The sequence below is a fragment of the Arachis ipaensis genome, chromosome B02, assembly GCF_000816755.2.
Source record: "Arachis ipaensis cultivar K30076 chromosome B02, Araip1.1, whole genome shotgun sequence".
Classification (NCBI taxonomy): domain Eukaryota; kingdom Viridiplantae; phylum Streptophyta; class Magnoliopsida; order Fabales; family Fabaceae; genus Arachis; species Arachis ipaensis.
Genome location: NC_029786.2, coordinates 95,258,026 through 95,259,945, shown reverse-complemented (window position 1 = coordinate 95,259,945; position 1,920 = coordinate 95,258,026). Strand labels below are relative to the sequence as shown.

Below are 1,920 nucleotides of genomic sequence, written 5' to 3'. Positions count from 1 at the left end.
TGGTAACCAAGTTGCTGTGAAGAGGTTGAGGGAGAAGAGTACAAAAGGGCCCAAGGAGTTTGAGGCTGAGGTTGCTTCACTTGGCAAAATCAGACACCCAAATCTCTTAGCACTCAGAGCTTATTATTTGGGTCCAAAAGGAGAGAAGCTTCTTGTCTTTGATTACATGCCAAAAGGAAGCTTAGCATCATTCCTTCATGGTAAGTAGTAGTAACTAATTAGAACATCTTACCAAATTGAGTTTTTGTTTATTATTGGTTAATGTGAATGAAGATGTTAGTTTAGGAGGATCTCAGAAGATTAATCATTTATCTTCAAAGTAACATTCCATTTTAAATTCAACCATTGATTATGGTATTAATGTTTGTCAATCTATGCAGCTCGTGGGCCGGAAATAGTGATTGATTGGCCGACAAGGATGAAGATAGCAATCGGAGTCACACGCGGCTTAAGCTACCTCCACAACCAAGAGAGCATAGTCCATGGCAATCTCACCTCAGGGAACATACTCTTAGATGAGCAAACCAATGCACACATAACAGATTTTGGACTGTCCAGGCTAATGACAACCTCGGCGAACACTAACATCATTGCAACAGCAGGAAGTCTAGGATACAATGCACCAGAGATCTCAAAAACAAAGAAACCAAACATGAAATCCGACGTATACAGCCTTGGAGTGATCATCTTGGAGCTCCTAACTGGGAAGCCACCTGGGGAACCAACCAATGGAATGGACTTGCCACAATGGGTGGCTTCTATAGTTAAAGAAGAGTGGACTAATGAAGTTTTTGACTTGGAGCTCATGACGGATGCACCAGCCATAGGTGATGAGCTTCTCAACACATTGAAGCTTGCCCTTCATTGTGTTGATCCTTCACCAGCTGCTAGGCCTGAAGCTCAGCAAGTTCTTCAGCAATTGGAAGAAATCAAGCCAGATTTGGCTGCTGGTGATGATGATGATGACGGAACTCTCAAGACTGCTGAATAAATTAAAAGTTTTTTTTTTAAATTTAATTTTGAATTAGTAGAGAAAGGTTCTTTCAATATTTCATTCTTTATTTATTTGTTGATTATTTTGTTTTTGGTGAAATTTGTTGATTCTCAGTGTATGTACATAATCAAGTGAGGAAGTATGCTAAGCAGTTTTGTATTGAATGTTATAGTGGTGTGATGACAATATGATACAAGAAGCTATTGAATGTAATAGTTAATTTATGTTTTGAATATAAAGAAAGTTTTTTCGCCAATGATATATAGCTCAAATGACATAGTCTCTCCATACCCAATTAAGAGGTTGCGGGTTCGAGTCTCTTATCTTTGGTAAAAAAAAAAAAATAAAGAAAGTTCCTTCTTATTTTATATACTGAGAAAAAAAAAAAACTAATACGGTAAAAATTTAATAACTAAATATAATAACTTCAAAAAAAGAAAACTAAATAAAATAACTTCAAAAAGAAAAAAAAAAGGGAACTAAATATATACTGAGAAAAAAAAAACTAATACGGTAAAAATTTAATAACTAAATATAATAACTTCAAAAAAAGAAAACTAAATAAAATAACTTCAAAAAGAAAAAAAAAAGGGAATATCTTCGGGAAGAGGCTAAATTTATCCATATATATAATAAGTTAATAACTGAGCTATTATAGCAATAAAAAAAAATAAAAAAAATGAAGTCACATGAAAGTAGAAATATACTTCAAAGGAAATTGACACTACACAAGTTAAAATGAAGAAAGTAGTTCCTCACTAAACTTCCTAAGTAACAGAAAACCAAAATATATGTTTAAACTTTTTTTTATATCATTCTTAAATTGATAATATTACTGTTATTTTAGAGATTTTATTTTTAATATAAGAATAAATTTAAGACAAAATTTTATTAAATTTAAAGTAATATTACAAAAAAAAATGGTA

The 1,920-nt window shown here is 32.4% G+C and overlaps 1 protein-coding gene across 1 annotated transcript in view; it reads left to right on the top strand.

Moving 5' to 3' along the window:
* Positions 1–1,250, top strand: part of LOC107625805 (probably inactive leucine-rich repeat receptor-like protein kinase IMK2) — a gene marked incomplete in the record, with an annotated part of 3,382 nt that extends 2,132 nt beyond the window's left edge. The window contains 2 exon segments of the mRNA XM_016328529.2: positions 1–200; positions 381–1,250. Coding sequence (XP_016184015.1) covers positions 1–200; positions 381–991 — 811 coding nt within the window.